This window comes from Cherax quadricarinatus, chromosome 65 (genome assembly GCF_038502225.1).
Source record: "Cherax quadricarinatus isolate ZL_2023a chromosome 65, ASM3850222v1, whole genome shotgun sequence".
Taxonomy (NCBI): domain Eukaryota; kingdom Metazoa; phylum Arthropoda; class Malacostraca; order Decapoda; family Parastacidae; genus Cherax; species Cherax quadricarinatus.
The window spans coordinates 12,790,607-12,807,745 of record NC_091356.1 but is presented as its reverse complement, the minus strand read 5'-3'; the positions used below and the strand labels follow the sequence as shown (position 1 = coordinate 12,807,745).

The 17,139-nt window shown below is 36.0% G+C and overlaps 1 protein-coding gene across 3 annotated transcripts in view; it reads left to right on the top strand.

Moving 5' to 3' along the window:
* The window catches only part of LOC128700539 (mitochondrial nicotinamide adenine dinucleotide transporter SLC25A51), a 40,951-nt gene extending 26,015 nt beyond the window's left edge, over nucleotides 1-14,936 (top strand). For 2 of the 3 annotated variants that reach the window (XM_053793795.2, XM_070098953.1), the window contains exon 7: nucleotides 3,519-14,936. In XM_053793795.2, coding sequence (XP_053649770.2) covers nucleotides 3,519-3,692 — 174 coding nt within the window. In that variant the 3' untranslated portion in view covers nucleotides 3,693-14,936. The remainder of the gene's footprint in view (nucleotides 1-3,518) is intronic. The other variant, XM_070098955.1, reaches the window with a different exon arrangement.
* Nucleotides 14,937-17,139: the final 2,203 nt, after the last annotated feature.

The following is a 17,139-nucleotide window of genomic DNA, read 5'->3' as shown; positions in this document are numbered from 1 at the left end:
TATCTCTCTCACTTCATCTAATATGACATAATAAACACTATAAATAACATAGAAACCTGATATATACTCTAAAATGAATAAAATATGTCATGCATGTAGTGGTATGGGCTGTGTCTGCAGCGAACGAGAGTTTGGACACCGGGCAAAATACTTCATGAATAATTTCGCTAATATCATCTATACAGTTTATTTATATATCACAGTTCATCTAATATGACATAACAGACAATATAAATAACATAGAAACACGATATATACTCTAGAATGAATAAAATACATGTATGTCATTATGTAACAGGCAGAGGCGGCCACAACCGCTCCCTCTTTGTTGTGGTAAACACTGCCATCTTGTGACGGCCTTTTGAAGCCGTCTATTATTATAATTATTATATGTAGTACATTATTATTATATATGTATTATTATTATACATATATTATTATTATTATTATTATACGTATTGTTATTATTCATATTATTATACATATTATTATTATTATTATCGTTATTATTATTATTATATAAATTATTTGTAATTTTTATTCACAAAAAAAGTATAAGATTTACTGTTATTCCTTATTGCAATAATTGTATAAATATGTCAAGCCATTCACGGCTGCATATTGGAATGGACAGTGACGTCATTTGTTTACACTGAAACAGCCAAGCAATGGACCATTTCTCCTAGGTTGAGCTCAATTTCAAGGCACTTTTCATCATGAAAGCAATCAAAATCATATCTATTTCTGTAATATATCTTCCATTCTATCAAATGAGACCAAAAAAACGAGAATGCAACCATAAAAACCATACGAAAATACCACTAAGGGGTGGCTAATTACTGAGAAGTGAACTCCATTATTTATGCTTAGATTTCTTTCATTATTATTATTTTTTTTTTTTTTCAACAAGTCGGCCGTCTCCCACCGAGGCAGGGTGACCCAAAACAGAAAGAAAATCCCCAAAAAGAAAATACTTTCATCATCATTCAACACTTTCACCACACTCACACATAATCACTGTTTTTGCAGAGGTGCTCAGAATACAACAGTTTAGAAGCATATACGTATAAAGATACACAACATATCCCTCCAAACTGCCAATATCCCAAACCCCTCCTTTAAAGTGCAGGCATTGTACTTCCCATTTCCAGTCTCAGTAGTAGTACACTGGTTACTGGTAACTGGTTACTCCACCATTTATCATGTGGGGTTCGAACACGTGGATTGGGTAAAAATACTCACGTAGGCTGGAAGTACGTATATTACGGATAGTGTGTGAAGCGCCCAAACAGCCGTGACCTGCCTCCTTGCTCACTCTCGTAAGACTGACTGACCCCAGTACCCATATGTGAGGGGGTGTTTGAAATACTGCTGTGGTCAGCACAATATGAATACAGACAGTGATTCACGCAGAAACGGTTGGTAGTGAGTCATCTAGTGGTACACTGGTTACTGGTAACTGATTACTAGGAACTGGTACTACTACTGAGACCAGGACTCAAGTCCGACTATATGAAAATAACCGGTTTCCCTGAATCCCTTCACTAAATATTACCCTGCTCACACTCCAACAGGTCGTCAGGTCCCAAGTACCATTCGTCTCCATTCACTCCTATCTAACACGCTCACGCACGCTTGCTGGAAGTCCAAACCCCTCGCCCACAAAATCTCCTTTACCCCCTCTCTCCAACCCTTTCGAGGACGACCCCTACCCCGCCTTCCTTCCCCTATAGATTTATATGCTTTCCATGTCATTCTACTTTGATCCATTCTCTCTAAATGACCAAACCACCTCAACAACCCCTCTTCTGCCCTCTGACTAATACTTTTATTAACTCCACACCTTCTCCTAATTTCCACACTCTGAATTTTCTGCATAATATTTACACCACACATTGCCCTTAGACAGGACATCTCCACTGCCTCCAACTGTCTCCTCGCTGCTGCATTTATTATTATTATTATTATTATTATTATTATTATTATTATTATTATTATTATTATTATTATTACCATTATTATTATTATATAAATAATTTGTAATTTTTATTCACACAAAAATATAAGATTTACTGTGACATCATTTGTTTACACTGAAATAGCCAAGCAATGGACCATTTCTCCTAGGTTGTGCTCTATTTCAAGGTACTTTTCGTCGTGAAAGCAATCAAAATCATATCTATTTCTGTAATTTATCTTCCATTCTATGAAATGAGACCAAAAAACGAGAATACAACCATAAAAACCATTCGAAATTACCACTAAGGGGTGGCTAATTACTGAGAAGTGAACTCCATTATTTATGCTTAGATTTCTTTCATTTTTGGTGTACATTAAGAAACATCTTTCCATCATACATTGCCCAAGTTTCAATAAGATAGTCCAACAAACAAATGAGATACAATTCCCGAGATCAAGAGCAAGAGCCCCTCACCAGTGTCAAGGAACCTGCTTTGAGGTCTGCTCGCTTGTGGAAATTTTGCTTGTGTATGGAAGCAAAAAATTGACCCATCGACTGCTCGTGTTTGGAAAAACTCGCACATGGACACACTCGCAAGCAGAGGTTCCACTGTATATATCTTATATTTCTTAATTGGAATAAAGTGTAATAAACACTGATCAGTACAAAGTGAAAAACAGAATGATCTGTATATTTTTTACCTCAGCTGAAGAGGGTTTCTCTACTGAGGCAAAAATACTGTATATAAATATCTCTTACCTATGTTTAATATTTCTATGTCAGTAGATGTTCACTTAGTATGTGTGAAGCTTTGTATGGCAGAAAAGAATAAGTGACTCCACAGCCAAAATCCAGGTTAGTGACTGGATCAGTTTTTTAATCTTTCATTTGTTTGTGGTAACATGTAGGTGTTGTCTTCTGCATCTGTGAGTAAAGTTCAGAGCACCATAACAAAGTATTATAACTTAAGCTTCATAGCTTTGATCTCCCCCATGCCTGCATTGTTCTCCATTGTTTGCATTTGGTGCTTATTCTTTTCTGCTGTGCATGTCTCACATCTCATTGTACCATAATTGGATTACATCACAGTCTAGCATCTTTCACTGTAATTTCTTCAGATAGTGACACTGAATAATATATATAATATCTTTATTTTCTACAAATACATGTACAAGGTATACAGTCCTATCTGACATCAATGACATACTGCTATATAGAAAGCCCCTTGGTATGCTGAGCATTTCGGGCAAATTAGGCCAGTTTTGTCCCAGAATGCGACCCACACTAGTCGACTAACTCCCAGGTACCCATTTTAAACTGATGGGTGAACAGGGACAGAGACAGTAGGTGTCTTATGGAAACATGTCCCTAATGTTTTCCAGCCATACCAGAGGAGATTCGAACCCCGGACCTCAGTGTGTGAGTTGAGTGTGCTAGTGACCAAGCTTCGGAACAAGACACGTATTTTTGGTAACATAAACACGTAGCCTTTTTCAGGAAGTCGCTTGAGTGTTTTTTTTTTGGTTTATGTTAACTTTTTCTGTTTTATATTCAACAGGTGGGTGGACCATTCCAGACCATGCGTGGAACATTTTGGCACATCTATCATGCTCGAGGAAGTCGATTTAGCAGACTTTTTAGTGGTGCTCATGTAAATTATACTCGTGCCCTTGTGTCTTGGGGTATCATCAATGCTTCATATGAAATGCTACACAAATTGTTTTACAGTTAACACTATAAGAACATTAGTGGGAAATTGTATTTTAGTACTACCATCCATGTTATTCAAAATTTTTGAGATGTCCTTTGAAGGTTTGCAATTTTTTCAGATTATGAATAAGAAACTTTTCTTGTGAGAGAATACAGTATGAATGTGTCTTTTCCACATGCTTAATGTTTCTTTGGATATGACCAGGTAGAAATGCATTTGTTTGTATATAATTGTAGTGAAAACTTAAGAGCTACAAGATATGTGAATAGATTGTAAAGTTACAAAACTACATAGAGTGTACAATTTTCAGGACGTATAAGGGGAGGAAAAATTGAATCTGTGCTTTTCCTCGATGTATTAGAAGCATTATTTTAAATATTACTTGAAAAAGGTATAAAAATAATGCTTCTCATCTGTTCAGCATTTTAAATATGTTAATTTTGGGTTATTTGACGCAAGTTAATAATACCTGGTACTAACCATGATGAGATTATACAACGTGAAAGTGAGAACCTTAATAATCTTAATTGTCTGACTGCCTTTTAGAATGGATAATCCATAATTAAATCATAATGCTAAACTTGCATCATCAAAAGAATTCTATATGAATTTTCATTTAAATAATTACATTTTTTAGTATCATATTGAAAATTTTATTGCAATGTACAGTATCAGTTTTTTAGTAATACTATAATTAAAATATTTCCAGTACTGTATTGCACTTCAACATTGTATGATCCATTATACATCATGATAGCTACATCTGTACCCCATCAGTGTATTGTATTAACATTTTAATTAAAAGACTTTCAAAAATTAGATGTAAAAAATACATGAAAGTTATCTGTTTATAGTTTTACAGTGTATTATAAATTAAATGTTAAGTTAGATAAAAGTAACTAACAAAATTAAAATTTTCACTATTCAGCTGTTGCAACTATGTTGCAGTAATAAATTAAGGTAGAAATGAAAGATGCTTTTAACTGGGTGAATATTTTAACATATTTTGTACATATTGGAGAAGAATGTGCCAGATATGAGGTATGCTACTCAAATAATGCTACTCTAAAAATTAATTATTTATTAGCTAATTAAGGCTGCTTGGAGCTCGTTGAACTAACTGCAAATTTCAACACTGAGAAGTTATCGCATTTAATTTCTAGTAAATTAATCCTGTGAAATGTTGAGTTTTACTGTTAACATCTGAGAGTCAGACCTCAGAATGTTGAGTTTCAGGGTTAACATCTGAGAGTCAGACCTCTGAATGTTGAGTTTCAGGGTTAACATCTGAGAGTCAGACCTCAGAATGTTGAGTTTCAGGGTTAACATCTGAGAATCAGACCTCTGAATGTTGAGTTTCAGGGTTAACATCTGAGAGTCAGACCTCTGAATGTTGAGTTTCAGGGTTAACATCTGAGAGTCAGACTTCTGAATGTTGCATTGTCAGTATAATATTTCTCAGCGTTGTAGTTTCAAGACTTACAACAACAACAAAAATATAATGTTATGGACAAAGTGTGGAGCAGAATTATTTTGATGGCATTTAGAAGTTAAATTTTGGAGATATGCATTGGTGATAATGAAATATATTCACAGCTGTACATACAGATAGATATTTCTATAGGTTTGCACGTAAATTAATATTTTATTATGTGGTGCAGAGTTTAGTACCACTGATAGTATTACTGTTAAAAGAAGAGTGAAGGATATGATAAATCATTATGTTGTACAGTAATACCCCGGTTTTCGTCCTCAATCTGTTTCAGAAGGTCGGCCGAAATCTGAAATGGACAAAAACTGAAGTAACATTTCCCATAAGAAATAATGTAAATCCAATTAATCCGTTCCAGACACCCAAAAGTATTAACAAAAAATACATTTTATAGAGAATAACTATAGCTTTACATACAGAAAACAATGAGAAATAAGTATAAAGGACTAATGAAATGGATAAATGAACATTTAACATCACTTTTACCTTAATTGAAGACTCTTGTTGGCATATGGAAGAAGGTGAGGAAGGGAGAGGGAGTTGAGGTTATTGTTTGGAATGGAAATCTCCCTCCATAAGGACTTCAGGTATCAAAGCCCTATCTGAGATTACTTTCCTTCTTTGTCTTTTACTGGTACTAGGACCAGCTTGAGAGTCACTGCACCCCTTCTCATACATCCTGGTGAGTTCGGCCACACGTACGCCATTTTCACATTTTGCTACAAGTTCTTTCTTGAATTCTATCGTGTTTCTCACCTTCTTTACCAAAGGGCTGGCACTCGGAACTTTCTTTGGCCCCATAGTGGCTTATTTCACAGTCGCAATCAATAAACAAGCAAAAAAAATGGATGAACGCACAGAGGGTTGCTAACTCGACCAGAGACAGAGGCAGGCTGAGTCTGGTATGCATGAGAAGTGGCATCCTGGGCAGGTGGATGGGTCTGATACGGACGATTTCCAAGCAGATGTATGAAACCTGGGGGAAAATTTTGCTGAAAAAAGTGCTCGAAATCCAAACTGTATGATTTCTGCACCGGACGAAAACCGGGGGTCCACTGTAGTCTCAAGAAAATTATTTAACTAGGGAAAAGACTACATATATATGTATATTTATCCCATTCTGTAGTGGCTGTAACTGATTTTTTTCCCCCAAGAGTGGGATTAAAAAAAAAAGATAAAAGCATACTGAATATTAGTGTAAGCAGCACACTACCTCAGAGCCTGTGTCTGCCACAACCAGTGTCAGTTTGATCAGTAGTCTTCTTCTTCAGGAAGAGATGACAGTATTTGTGGTTTGATTTTAAAATTTTGTATAGGACTGGAAAAGGCATATGACAGGGTGGATAGGGGGGCAGTATGGCAGATGTTGTAAATGTATGGAATAGGAGGTAGGTTATTGAAAGAAGTGAAAAGTTTTTATGAGGATAGTGAGGCTCAGGTTAGAGTATGTAGGAGAGGGAGGTTGGTGGATGAGTTTGGTATGGTATGTGAAAGAGGAAATTGAAAGTGAATATAGCAAAGAGTAAGGTGATGAGGATAAAAAAAATAGGTAATGAAAGATTGAATATCAGGTTGGAGGGAGAGAGTATGGAAGAGGGGAATGTATTCAGATATTTAGGAGTGGACGTGTCAGCAGATGTGTCTATGAAAGATGAGGTGACTCATAGAATTGATGAGGGGAAAAATGAGTGGTGCACTGAGGAGTCTGTGGAGACAAAGAACTTTATCCATGAAAGCAAAGAGGGGAATGTATGAGAGTTTAATTATACCAAAGTTTTTATATGGGTGTGAAGCATGGGTGGTGAATGTTGCAACAGGAAGAAGGCTGGAGACAGGGGAGATGTCATGTCTGAGGGCAATGTGTGGTGTGAATATAATGCAGAGAATTCCTAACTTGAAAATTAGGAGGAGGTGTAGGATTACCAAAACTATTATCCAGAGGGCTGAGGATGGGTTATTGAGGTGGTTCGGACATGTAGAGAGACTGGAACAAAATAGAATGACAATGAGAGTGTACAAATCTGTAGTGGAGGGAAGGCAGGGTAGAGGTCAGCCTAGGAAAGGTTGGAGGGAGGGGGTAAAAGAGGTTTTGTGTGCAAGGGGCTTGGACTTCAAGCAAGCATGCATGAGCATGTTAGAGAGGACCGAATGGAGACAAATGGTTTTTAGGACTTGACGTGCTGTTGGAGTGTGAGCAGGGTAATATTTATGAAGGGATTCAGGGAAACTGGCAGGCCAGACTTGAGTCCTGGAGATGGGAAGTACAGTGCCTGCACTCTGAAGGAGGGGTGTTAACATTGCAGTTTTATAACTGTAGTGTAAGCACACCTCTGGCAAGACAGCGATGGAGTGAATAATGGTGAATTTTTTTCTTTTTCGGGGCACCGTACCTTGGCAGGAAATGGCCAATGTGTTAATAATAAAAAAAATATAGGATTGGTGAAGGGTTCTTTCACATGGGTTCCTGTGATGAGTTTAGTACTTCTTCAATGAGTATCCATAATTATTTGCACTCTTAAAATAATCATTAGGCACAGGAGACTTCTCATTTTCATCTTCCATTTCCTTGCCCTTTTCCAGGGTATCCTGTGCTTACCATTCAAATCTGTTTTGGATATAGGCAGCCTGATTCTCTATATATAGTACCTCATGATGTGGCTCATACAGGTGAAACATTTCAAGGGTTTAGTAGGGCAAACGCTTAGCTCGTGTTTCCCCGGCAATTTGAGCACACTGATTTGACCGCTTTCTCTTTGTTGTATATACGTGTTGCTTACTGCCGGGTTAGTGCATACACCACTGGCTGCAAATATTTCTGTGTCAAACATGGTGATGCCCAGGACAGTAGGTCTAATGCTGTTGGCATTAGTTTTTGCAGCCTCACAATTAAAGAACCACTTTACTGAGACTTTCCAGTGTCTTGTTTCTTATAATCTATAAATGGTCTGTTTCAGATTAAGGTTGCATATGTGCACCATAATTTTATGCACCACTATATATTCAGAAATATCATTATCACAGGAGGGACACTTACATTTACAATCTAACATGCTTGTTGGTACCTGGTTACAGATGTTATCATCACTTCACTGCACTGTTGTGTGAACTGGAAGAATTTGCCTCACATGATCCATCTGATGGTGTCTACTGCTTCCCCACTTTAGACCCTGACATTTTACCATATTTTGGCAGATGGAGGGGTGGAAATATGTTGCAGTTTTTGAACTGTAGTATCAGCATACCTCTGGCAAGAGAGTGATGGAGTGAGTGAGGATGAAAGTGTTTCTCCCTTTTCGGGTCACCCCTCCTCGGCAGGAAACAGCCAATGTGTTGGTAATAAAAAAATAAAAAATTGGCAGATACTAAAAGTTTACTTTTCACTTAGTGTGCAGGCAAAGTATCTTAATATATAACTAGCCAGGGTGTATTGAGATAAGGCAAGGTTACATGGTATTCATGAGGAAGGCTTTACTTCACCAGCAATGGTGGACCCAAACTTGTACAAGACTAATTGTCACACAAGTACATTAGAGTTCTATTTTTCACAGATAACTGTATTCCTAATCACTTTTTACTGAATTTTTATAGTTCATCAATTTCATCACTTCATACATATATATATAAAGATTTGGCATAAGCAGATACCTTCACAAGTATCTTTAATTATTTGTTATAGAAGAGAAACAAAAATTATTCATGTGATATACAATGTCTATGAATTGAACTATTAATTTAGATTAGAGTATTAGAATAGTGTTTTTCACTTCTTGAAGGATAAAATAACACCTGTACCCAAAAGTTGAAAATTGATTCAATGACATTTGTTAATTAGTAGAAAAAGAAACAATATTTTTTTTAATTAACAAAAAATGTTGAGTATATGTCTATTTCTATTTATGAACAGTAACAGTAAAACTAAATTAATGTTAATTATTGAAATGCAGATTCTTTGCTCGTTTAACAAGATGTATTTACTGTTTTTTTTTTAGTAGTATTTTATAATGTATGCGGTGTATCCCAGCTCAGATATATACTGTGCGCTTAGATCAGGAATCCAGCAAAGTTTACGATGCTCACTACATAGGAATAGTTTCTGACAGACTTACAAACTTTGTACTAACACGTTTTTATCCAATACATACTGTACATACTTGGATGCAGTGCTTCTGCTTACTCTCTGAAGTGACACAATGCACAGCATAGTTGATTATAATTAAGGATGTTTGAGAATGATAGCATTCTTGGATATACTGTATATATATATGCCTTATAATGTAGGTAGTTTAGTGCACAAGTTGATACTGCTTGACAACACAGTGGCACTCTACAGAAATATCTGTTGTTAAACAAAATATTGTGTTCTCAAATGCATTTTCCCATCGTATACTGTAATTGACCATGTACTCCCGGAAAACAAAATCTGTTTACTTTGCCAGTTCTCATCAAATGTTTATGGAAACACTGCACATTCACCAGTGGTATGTATACAAACAATGAATCAAAAAGGCAGACAAAATTAATACTAGAAACACTTGCTAGTGATGGTTGGCTTTGTGAGATGGGTAATTAAGCGAGAGATAAAGGATTAACCTGTTTTGTGATGTCCCATGTCTGTCAGTAATTCAATTGTATGTGCAGTACAGTACATGTTTGCAGTGTGTGTAAGGTACGGCCACAAAACTTGTTGAAGATTCTTATTAATCTAATGTAAGTTTTAATGGCCTGATTGAGCCTACCACAACTGCCCTGGACCTTGAACACACTTACTGCTTAAAATGATGAACACCATTATTATAATATGCAGTACTGTAGTTGGAGATGTAGCATTTTACTGTACATTTATTATTATTATTATTATTATTATTATCATTATTATTATTATTACGTATTATTATTTAGTATTATTAGTTTGGAGGGACGTCTAAACTGTCTTATCTCAGCACCTCTGCAAAGACAGTGATTATGTGTGAGTGATAGTGAAAGTGTTGAATAATGATGAAAGTTTTTTCTTTCTTTTTGGGTCACCCTGCCTCAGTGGGGAACAGCCGGCATATTAAAAAAAATTATAATTATCATTATTATTTTTATTAAAGTCTGTACTACTACTGCTATTACTATAACTGCTACTACAGGTACTATGCTATTGTTTTTGACCTTTTCTTATAGTATATTGTATAACCTAAATTTTATAAACTTTATTTCACTGATGTTAAACACATGTTCATTGGCAAGAAACCAAAGATTATCGTCTATAGCCAAGTCATGTTGATTTGAATTATTTGCATTTTTGCTCTCTAAATGTATTACAGTATTATCAATTTAAGACGTGATGAGATAGTATGGTACTGTATTTGGATGTATACAGCATGAGCAAAATATATCAGAGTAAAACGGCTTTTGTTCAAGGTTCAGTTAGGTTAGATTATATTAGGTTTGATAAATGTTAGGTTACATTATGTTTGATAAAGGTTATGTTAGGTTAGGTTAGGTTAGGTTACATTAGGTTTGATAAAGCCCATGTTAGGTTTGGTTATGTTAGATGAAGTTTGATATGGTTAGCTTAGGTTTAGTTACATCAGGTTAGATTTGATATGGTTTGGTTAGTTTTAGTTTGTTTAGGTTAGGTTAAGTTAGCTTAGGCTCAGTATGAGATGACCAATTAAACTATTGTACAATAAAATGCATTAAAAGCAATAACCTGACTTTGCATGCACGTATTCTTTATCATATTTCATGGAAGTAATTGTTTTCTTGCGTTGGGAGTGTTGGTTTGAGTTCCTAGCTAAAGTCAACAGTTGACATTGGATGAGCTCTTTTCATTACAGATCATTGTTACATTTTATTATTAGTTCCATGAAATGAGCTGAGGTGGTAGCACTGAGATGTTCAGTAGTTGCTTCATTTTCTGTGTGATGTACCTGTGCTATTTGAAAGATGGATTTTAGCTTTGAGAATTCTCAGAATAGTAAGTGATATCAAGAGGAATCCTTCAAGTGTGTATTGTACAAAATAAACAAATCTAGAACAGCTGTTATTGTGCTACTTTGAAGGAAGTTCTAGCTGTGAAGTCAAATTTGTGTATTTTTGACCAGTCATATTCCATTGTGTAGCCACATGGATGGAACAGGGACTCAAGTCTTCCAGTATTTTTGTACGTTATTAGTAGTTTTTTATAATATACTGGAAAAGTAAACAGTATTTCTGTTAATTTTTAACTGTATTTCTATTCTGTAAAGTTTGTTTCCATCCAAAATGCTGATTTAAATATTAGAGAGAGTATGAGTAACATGTAAAACATGAGGATTCATGTTTTTATCTTTGGGTCACTCAACCTTGGTAGAAAATAGTTGTTGTAAAAATAAATATAATAAATGAGTCAAGGTCTAAGAATATTAATTACAGTATAATTTACTAAGGAAGATGAAGTAAATTATTTCTTATGTTCTTATGTTCTTATGAAATGCTACTTTGAAATGATGTATAAACATTCAAATGTTTGATGCTTAAAGTATTAGTTTAAAACAATTTAAATATGATTCCTGTTGCATTTGTTGAAAAAAAAAATTGGACCAATAATGACTTGGAGTTGTCTTTAAATAGGAAATTGAAATAGAACTTCATATACATTGAACACCATCTTTGGTCTCCTTTTTTGTAGGCATGTATATGAGTTACTTTCCACTTCCTTGGATGAAATGTTTCCCTCCTATTCCCAATTCCTCATGTGCTGCTTGGCCCCAATGGGTTCAGCACTCCCATAAACATGATAATTGATAGGCCTACCTGAATATTTTTAATTCAAGATTGCCCATAAGTTGACATGTGAAAATTCATTGAAGTCATTATATTATTTGTGCTGATCATAATCATGGATAATGCAGATATATAAAAGACATAACAATCTATCCCAGTGTTGTAATATGGAGTACAGAGACATTGTATAAGAGCTTATGTGGGCTTAATGCTCTCAAGAAATATTGTTGTGAATTTGATGGTTTCGACTCAAAATGACATTGAAAACATTAGGGGTACTTTTAAGTTAGAGGATTATTATTCACTTCAGAAAAAAAGGCTCAAACCATATGCATGTGTTAGTGTAATCTTTTTACATCAGTTTCATCAGTAGGCTTCTTTGGGAAGGGATGACAGTATTTATGGTTTGATTTTTAAATTTTATTGAGGATTGGTGAAGTGTTCTTTCACTTGGGTTTCTGTAATGAGTTTAGCACTTCTTCAGTGAGTTTCCATAATTATTAATAGATACTGTAGAGCTTTTGCACACAAAAGCACACAGCTGATAGTAATGAAGGAATGATAGGTTTAGAGCACACTTTTATTGACAGTGTTCTACTCTATGCAGAGCTTTATAAAGTCATTGATTTGATTAGATGAAAATATAGCCACAGTTAATGTTTGCTCTTTGCCTTTTTTTTTCTTCATGTACAGCTTTTGTTTACACCCACTGGTTCCCAGCCTGTAGGACATAGACCCCACGAGGCCAGTGAGTTATTCCAAGGCATCAGTTGGATTTTGCAGCAAGTCCTTTCTCCTTCAGCCAGTGGTTCATCTAAATTCTAAACTGTCAAATCTGGGCATCTCTGCAAAGACAGAGATTATATGTGAATGATGGTGACCCTGCCTCAGTGTTAAAAAAAAATTACCAGATATAGGTCCACAAAACTTTTTGAGGTTAAAATGGCTTCTTGTACTCAAAGAGACTGGGAACCACTAGTCTGCACTGTCAACATTGTATCAATTAAAGTCTGAAGCTAGAAGATGCACTCTCAGATTTATCCTTTATCTATGGCTTTGACATAACCATAGTACATTCAGAGAATTCACATAGTATGTTTGTATCAGTACTTATTCTCTATTTTTTATGCTCTATGCTTTGTTTTAGAGGATGTCATTTTGAAGAGTTCTTGTACCACAGCTGTTTCTAGTCATAGTGAAGTACCACTGTGTGCTCTGCTTTAGTTGCACTCGGGTTTGTGGGAACAATTTCCTCTGTTTGGCCCAAGAGTAATGGTGTATGGTAATGATTATTATAATTTACCGTAATCTAATTAGATACAAAGGCATAGATAAATCCTCAGTATATTGGACTTCTGAAAGATGGACAAAATCTGCTGGGTCAGTCAATTTGGAAACAATGGACAGAGTCCGTTGGTTGCAGAATTGTCAGGTATCATTACTGTTATAGCAAAATAATTTCATGTCTACCCACCACAATTGCCATTACCAGCCACTCACTTCCCCTCATTCTTTCAGTATATTATGGGTTTACTGTGCCATCAGTGATGAAGAAAAGACACAAGTGCAGAAAAACAAAACAAAAAAAATTCCACAAGGTACAGTATGTAGTTTACAACACCGGATGACGTTGAGTACCCAACATGACTTGCGAAATCGTAATGACACAATTGCAAATAAACCATACCACAGGCGGGGTTAGAGCCTGCAATCAGTCTCAAAACTCCAGACCATCGCGTTAGCCACATTGTATAAAGAAACGTTAGAGAGATAGGAGAAAAATCATTCTAATGAGTGAAACAGACACAATAATGAGAGCAGTTTAGAAGTGTAGCAAAGTACTCAACAAAAAATGTCATGATAAAAGCTTGTTCTGCACCTGTCTTTTCTTCATTTTAATTAGATTTTGAAACACCATTAAGTAAACTGAGCTTAATTTTAGTGCAGTTTATGGTTGATGTGCAATCTTGGGTTAATATATTGATACTGTCTTGTTAAGTGCTATATTGCAATGGGAAGATATACTCTGAATTATTTAATTTAACACAAAGCTAATGTGTGAAGGCAGATTTGTTCTTGTATACATGTTCACTTTATCCCCCATGAGGAACTAATACTCGTGGGCTTTTCTTTCATTAAACTTTATTGTAATACTGTACTGTACAAGGAAGTAAAAATTTCCATTGCATATATTATTTTAGTAATTTATTATTAAAGTATATTAATAATTAGGGCTTTCATTCCATATCATTGAACATTTTATTTGATGAAATAGACACATGTGCAACACTTAGGTATCTTTATTGAGGAAACGCAAGTGTTGCACGTGTCTTAAATCATCAACTTGTCGGTTCTCTGAACCATTTACCTACATTTTGTTATTTCCAGTAATTAGATACAGTGGAACCTCAAATATCGAACTTTCTTCGGTCCATAAGTCTGTTCGAGTGCCTTTACCGAATGAATTTATTCCCATCAGGAATAATGTAAATTAGATTAGTCCATTTCAGACCCTCAAAAATACACTTATAAAAGCACTTACAAAAATACACTTACATAATTGGTTGTGTTGGGAGCAGTTCGATTTTTGAGGTTCCACTGTATTTTCCTCATTGAAATTACATACGTATTTGTTGTTCATACAATATTGAATACAGTACACTCAGCTCTCTCATACATCTCCTTTATATAGAGTAGTTATCCATATATGTGATTGAAAAAGTGCATTGAAAATTTAATAGCATGTATTATGAAGGCTTTCCATGTGCTAGTCAATTTTGGATGCATATTTTCAGTCCTGATTGTGAAAAATTGCTCTGTATAAGGAAACTATATAAGAGAGTTCTCCTCAAAGAAGGTTCCTTGATGCTGGTGAAGGGCTCTTGATCTAAGGAACTGGATCTGTGCTGCAGTTCCCTGAATTAAGCCTGAATACCTTCCATCCCCCCACAGGCACTGTATAATCATACAGGTTTTGTGCTTCCCCCTTGATTATAATAATAATAATAATATATAAGAGAGTTGACTGTGTTTACCCACTTCATTAAGAAACTCTTTATCTGCTGAAGGATGGTTCATGAAAAAAAGAATCTGAACTCTACAGGTATACATGTCCCGTGGCCTGGTGGCTAAAGCTTTTGCTTCACATGGAGAGGGTCCTGGTTCGATTCGTGGCGAGGGTAGAAACATTAGGCATGTTTCTTTACACCAATTGTCTATGTTCCCCATCAGTAAAATGGGTACCTGGGAGTTAGTGGACTGGTGTGGGTTGCATCCTGGGACAAAACTGACCTAATTTGCCCAAAATGCTCTGCATAACAAGCCGCTTTCTATATAGCAGAACTGTAAATCTTTTACATGCACTTGTAGTAAATAAAAATATGTATTTTAGATAAGTTTACAATATTTTAATAATAAACAGAGAAATACATTTTTTCATTAGGTTCAGAATGATTTTTGTGAAATTATTGCATACACAAATTTTCGCTTACCCTATTCGGCAAGAAGAGTGTTGCTATTCAAGCCAAAATCACAAATTTTATCCATTCAGCATGACATACATATATATATATATATATATATATATATATATATAGGTAGTAGGTTGGTAGACAGCAACCGCCCAGGGAGGTACTACCGTCCTGCCAAGTGAGTGTAAAACGAAAGCCTGTAATTGTTTTACATGATGGTAGGATTGCTGGTGTCCTTTTTTCTGTCTCATGAACATGCAAGATTTCAGGTACGTCTTGCTACTTCTACTTACACTTAGGTCACACTACACATACATGTACAAGCACATATATACACACCCCTCTGGGTTTTCTTCTATTTTCTTTCTAGTTCTTATTCTTGTTTATTTCCTCTTATCTCCATGGGGAAGTGGAACAGAATTCTTCCTCCGTAAGCCATGCGTGTTGTAAGAGGCGACTAAAATGCCGGGAGCAAGGGGCTAGTAACCTCTTCTCCTGTATATATTACTAAATGTAAAAGGAGAAACTTTCGTTTTTCCTTTTGGGCCACCCCGCCTCGGTGGGATACGGCCGGTGTGTTGAAAGAAAGAATATATATATATATATATATATATATATATATATATATATATATATATATATATATATATATATACACACACACACAACAATGTATCAACCTCATCTGTTAGGAAAATGATAGGATGAATAATGAGAACTTTCAAAACTAGGGATGCCAAGCCCATGATGATTCCCTTCAAATCGCTTGTTCTCTCTAGGCTGAAATGCTGCTGTACACTAATGGGGCCCCCCTTCAAGGCTGGCGACATTGCAGACCTGGAGAGTGTACAAAGAACTTAAAAGGCAAACATAAGTACGACAAGGCACCTAAATTACTGGGAACGGTTGAAGGTCCTTGACCCCTCAAGGAAGGTTCCTTGATGTTGGTGAGGGGCTCTTGATTTAGGGAATTGGATCTGTGTTCCAGTTCCCCGAATTAAGCCTGAATGCCTTTCACATCCCCCCCAGGCGCTGTATAATCCTCCGGGTTTAGCGCTTCCCCCTTGATTATAATAATAATGAAGGTCCTTGATCTGTATTCTCTGGAGCGCAGGCGAGATAGATACATGATAATATACACTTGGAAGGCCCTGGAGGGATTGGTACCAAACCTTCACACGAAAGTCACTCCCTATGAAACAAAAGATTCGGCAGGAGATGCAACATTCCCCCGTTGAAAAGCAGGGGCGCCACGAGCACATTGAGAGACAACACAATAAGTGTCCGGGGCCCAAGACTGTTCAACTGCCTCCCAGCATACATAAGGGGGATTACCAATAGACCCCTGACTGTCTTTAAGAAGGCATTGGACAGGCACCTAAGTCAATACCTGACCAACTAGGCTGTGGCTTATATGTCAGCTTGCATGCAGGCAGCAGTAACAGCCTGGTTGATCAGACAATGATCCAACATGAGGCCTGGTCTCAGACCAAGCTGCAGGGGTGTTGACCCCCGAAACCCTCTCCAGGTAATATATATATATATATATATATATATATATATATATATATATATATATATATATATATATATATATATATATATATATTTAACAAGTCGGCCGTCTCCCACCGAGGCAGGGTGACCCAAAAACAAAGAAAATACCAAGAAGAAAATACTTTCATCATCATTCAGCACTTTCACCTCACTCACACATAATCACTGTTTTTGCAGAGGTGCTCAGAACACAACA